Here is a 5,049-nt window from a genome sequence, read left to right as displayed (position 1 = left end):
TCCACCAACAGTGGCACCACTGACGAACATCACCAGCTAACTCCTGCCCCCCTGTGGCTTGTTATGAAGAGATAAGTTCATTTTCTAAAAAAAAGAAGAACAAGTAAATTATTAAATCAATAGGAAAAAAATAAAAAAATAAAAAAATAAAAGTGTATGGAAATTAGAAACCTTAAACTGTAGAAACCCCAAAACTGCCATGATGGATCTATCTATCTATCTATCTATCTATCTATCTATCTATCTATCTATCTATCTATCTATCTATCTATCTATCTATCTATCTATCTATCTATCTATCTATCTATCTATCTATCAAACGTTTGGACACACCTTCTCATTCAAAGAGTTTTCTTTATTTTCATTACTATGAAAATTGTAGATTCACACTGAAGGCATCAAAACTATGAATTAACACATGTGGAATTATATATGGAATTATATACATAACAAAAAAGTGTGAAACAACTGAAAATATGTCATATTCTAAAGTAGCCACCTTTTGCTTTGATTACTGCTTTGCACACTCTTGGCATTCTCTTGATGAGCTTCAAGAGGTAGTCACCTGAAATGGTCTTCCAACAGTCTTGAAGGAGTTCCCCGAGAGATGCTTAGCACTTGTTGGCCCTTTTGCCTTCTGTCTGCGGTCCAGCTCACCCCTAAACCATCTCGATTGGGTTCAGGTCCGGTGACTGTGGAGGCCAGGTCATCTGGCGCAGCACCCCATCACTCTCCTTCTTGGTCAAATAGCCCTTGATGCCTTCAGTGTGACTCTACAATTTTCATAGTCATGAAAATAAAGAAAACTCTTTGAATGAGAAGGTGTGTCCAAACTTTTGGTCTGTACTGTGTGTGTATATATATATATATATATCTTTTCTTTTTTTCTTTTTTTCAGGTCTGGTGAGATTGCTGGCCAGTCAAGCACACTAACACTATGGTCATTTAACCAACTTTTGGTGCTTTTGGCTATTTAGGAAGGTGCCAAATCCTGCTGGAAAATGCAATCAGCATCTTTAAAAAGCTAGTCAGCAGAAGGAAGCATGAGGTGCTGCAAGATTTCTTTGTAAACGAGTGCAGGGACTGCAATGGACCAACACCAGCAGATGACATTGCACCCCAAATCATCACAGACTTTGAAAACTTAACACTGGACTTCAAGCAACTTGGGCTATGAGCTTCTCCACGCTTCCTCCAGACTCTAGAACCTTGGTTTCCAAATTAAATACAAAACTTGTGACAGTAAAGTATTTTATAATGTTAGGGAAGATTTCTAGTTCAAATGAAAGCTGCTCTACAAAGAATCCTGAAAAGATGTATCATGGTTTCTACGAAAATATCAAGCAGCAAGAACACTGAAAATCTTAATAAATGTTTCTTGAGCAGCAAATCATCATATTAGAATGATTTCTGAAGGATCACGTGACACTGAAGACTGGAGTAATGATGCTGAAAATTCAGCTTTGTTCACAGGAATAAATTACATTTTAAATGACACTGTAAAAGCAAGGGGATATTAAAACTGTAATAATAGTTCACAATATTACTCTCATTTTTAACAGTTTAATGAGCACCTTGATATCAGTTTGACATGGGATATTAGTCAAGACTCGATCAATACGCTGTAACATCATTTTAAATTCAGTTTGGGCTGCAATTTCAAAACCAAACAAAAATCATAAAGATTCCGATCTTTTAAATGATATTTTGACTTCAGTGGTTTTGTTAATACGTTTGCACTTGTGACACTGATGCAAAAATGACTATACGCATGGAAAAATTAGTTCAGCATTTATCTGTTTATTTTCTTATTTTATATGTATTGAATTATATATATTTATACATATATATATATATAGAAATCTAGCTATCTTACAATGCTTTCACAGAAGAAAACTGACAGACTGGATTATGGCAACACAACAATGACACTGAGTGAGCCACAGGCTGAACAATCAGACAGGAACACCAACACCAAACAAAGAGACTATCCATCTACAGCAGCTTTGATATCAAAAGTGACCCCAGAAGAGTTCAGATGCCCAGAGCTGGCAGGGTGATGAGAGGCATTGCCAGAGTTACTTGGTGGTAAGTTTTGAGCCATTTCCCGTTTCCTCTTCCTGTCTGGTCCAATGCTGCTCAAGTATGCGCAGTATTTAATCACACAGACACGGTAACTCTACAAGAACTTCCACTGAACAGACTTAGCCATAAAGAAAAAGAAAACATTCAAAAAAAGAGAGAAATGAACAGAATTACAATTATTTGATGGGGAGTGTTTCCTCCCAAACCATCAGTCAAAAAATCATAAATATTGATCCTGAAATGATCACCCATACAGATGCATCAAATCGGCAGGTGTCAGATTATACAGACATTATGACGTCACTGTGGATGGCTTTGTGTCCCATCAGTACCAGGGAGAAGCATGCACAACTCTTATAGTGATCAAACACGTATCATCTACTCCTCCTTTTGTCATTTAGCATCATCACACATCACTAAAAGCCCTACGAATCAGGACATATACACAGATGCACCATTATGCAGATCTAAAACCAGAAGCATACTCTATGCAATAACACAAATATTTGGCCAAGCCTGCAGTCTGATCGAGTATTGGCGCTAACAAACACTCAAGCAGGCAACGGTCAACTTCAAATGTCTGTGCCAATAAGCCAAATGCATCATTAGTCAGGTAGCTAGATATTAATGTGTCAGCAGCTGAACTAACTTTGACTTGCTCAGCAAGATTGTCTTCAAACTCTTGCTCCATCATGGCAGTGGCTGACCTGGAAGAGAAAACTGACTGTAAAGGTCAGTTTGTCTGCATGCCTCATGCTAACGGATCCTGGAACGCAACCATCCACAAAAGTCAGCTTGTGTAGCAAGGCTTTTGTGTTCACATACTTACATAATGTTTGAGGCCTTAAGAATGGCTTCCTCTGCACTTAACAACAGATTTGAAGACCGTAAACTAACTTCAAAAATAAAATCATTAAACATTCCTGTGACTTTCTGCCAGAAAGCTCTGATTAGCAGCTTGTTCCACATTCTCCCATTTCTTAGTTGGTGCTTTTTGTTTGTTTTTTTCTTAGAAAGGAAGCCAAACTGTGCTGTGTACTTCGTTTCTCCTTTTTTTTTTAGTTTACATGTGGGAATATCCCTTCATAATGCTCCCTAAACAAAACACGGCATTCATACAGCCACACAATACCTTACTTCCTCTTTTCTGGAAGTATTAAGAGACCAACGAGGAACAATCCAAAAACAGTGAACGTGTCACTTATTGCACAGGCAGATTTACAAATCTAGAAACTTATTCAAGGTGCCTCTGCGCACACACAAACCCCGTAATCATACAAACTCTCGTAAGAATCTACAACGAAACCCCTCCAGTTTGTGTCAGCGAGTCGTGTGCGTTAGCACGAGCAGAGGCCTTTTACAGTACGACGATGACTAAAGAATAACCCCCCCACCTCCATGTTTAACCAGCAATCGTTTGTATATGATTGAGAGAAGGGAAAGGGGCACTGAGTAAGAACAAGATGCCCATTGGATAAGTGGGCCCGGATGGGGTGGGGGGAGGATGGGTCCACAGTTTTGAGGGTTGATGGGTGCTCAGGGGTGGACCTTAAAGGCCAAGAGCTGCTCTGAGTGCATGTTGTTGAGCGAGCGCAGGTCCGGCAGTTTGAGGAGCAGTTTAGTGAAGATGGCGATCTCGTTGGGGTGGTTCTTGGTGATCAAGCTGCGCAGAGCTCGAATCAGAGTTTCCTGAAGGGCCTCGACTGAGTTGACGTTCTCGAGACCGGAGCGGTCTATGGGAGACACGGCAGGGGTAAGTCATGTCACGTCCTCTCAGATACAGAACTACAAAGCGTATGGTCTCTTAACATACCTGCAGACACCAGCACTACGGCCGTGAAGAGGCTCATCTCCTCCTCGCTGAGGTTCAGAGCTTGCAGCTTCTCGGTGAAGTCAAACATTGAGTTGAGGAGATCTCCTGCACCCATCGAGCGCAGCACCTCCACGCTGTACTTCCGGCCGCTCAGAAATGTAACCGTGCGCTCCTTCACATTGAACAGGGATGTAAAGCGCACCACCAGCACCTACAGACCAAACAGGAAACCAATGGAATTAAACTGGATTCAGTCAATTCACAGGATTGATTTTAGTACGTTTCCTTCCGAGGTTTTATTTGGACATACCTCAAAGGTGCCGGCCTTCAGCAGGCTGACCTGGTCATGCTGGGACAGGTCTTTGAATCCTGGGATGCGCTTTGCAAATTCCACCACCTCTCTGACGGCTGGGGTGAAGCTCATGGAGAACTCCTCCCAAATACTGTGACCCGACTTCTGAGGATCCACATAGGGCGATGTGTTCATGGGGCAAACCTGTGAAGGAGGATCATGAGTATTGCTACAGACTACTGGAATTGTGGTAGTGCTGTTTTGGTAGTGTAACTCACCAGGTGCATCCTGTTAACCCTTGCAAATGTTGGGACACTACAGCTGCCATTGACTTGGGTCTCATTGTCATTATGAGCTCTCAGAGAGAGGTTCTTCAGAGACGGTCCAGCGGAGCTGCTGTTGGGCAGTCTGAAAGGACAGCCCGAGTCTTCAGGCCCCCGTGGAGCACTGCCTGATGAAGGCTTCTGTTCGCTCTCTGAGGAGGGATTGTTCTGCTGGTTCCAGACCTCCTGAGTCTTCTCTGAGCAATGGCTGTAGTTGTTGGGGCCCTCTGAAGGCACGCTGGCCTGCTCCTGATTGTACATGAAGGTCTCCTGGTGCGCTCTAGTCACTGTGCCGATGACCTCCTCCTCCCCACTGTCAGTGGCACTGGAAGAGTCTGAGCTCTGGCTTGTATCCATGGCGCTCAGCAGCTCGGGGTCCGGGCTGGATTTGGATCGGTGGCTCCGGGGGGAAGTGGAGGGGGAGCGGGAGGAAGAGCCCGAGCCGCTGTGCTCTGAAGCTGCATCGGTGGATGACGTCTGGTCGCTCAGAGGCTGGTTGCCGTGGCTGTTGTTCATCATGTTGTTCATGGCGTTCT

At 43.1% G+C, this 5,049-nt stretch overlaps 1 protein-coding gene across 2 annotated transcripts in view; it reads right to left on the bottom strand.

The window, feature by feature from the left end:
• Positions 1-3,128: 3,128 nt before the first annotated feature.
• Positions 3,129-5,049, bottom strand: part of nr1d2b (nuclear receptor subfamily 1, group D, member 2b) — an 8,038-nt gene continuing 6,117 nt past the window's right edge. For both annotated transcript variants that reach the window (XM_026241076.1, XM_026241077.1), the window contains 4 exons: positions 4,469-5,049; positions 4,209-4,394; positions 3,899-4,109; positions 3,129-3,818 (listed from right to left, as the gene is read on the bottom strand). The exon at positions 4,469-5,049 is cut by the window's right edge and continues 57 nt beyond it. In XM_026241076.1, coding sequence (XP_026096861.1) covers positions 3,622-3,818; positions 3,899-4,109; positions 4,209-4,394; positions 4,469-5,049 — 1,175 coding nt within the window. In that variant the 3' untranslated portion in view covers positions 3,129-3,621. The remainder of the gene's footprint in view (positions 3,819-3,898; positions 4,110-4,208; positions 4,395-4,468) is intronic.

The sequence above is a fragment of the Carassius auratus genome, linkage group LG44F (assembly GCF_003368295.1).
Source record: "Carassius auratus strain Wakin linkage group LG44F, ASM336829v1, whole genome shotgun sequence".
Classification (NCBI taxonomy): domain Eukaryota; kingdom Metazoa; phylum Chordata; class Actinopteri; order Cypriniformes; family Cyprinidae; genus Carassius; species Carassius auratus.
Note: the sequence above shows the minus strand (reverse complement) of the source record. Positions and strands in the feature narration are given on the sequence as shown.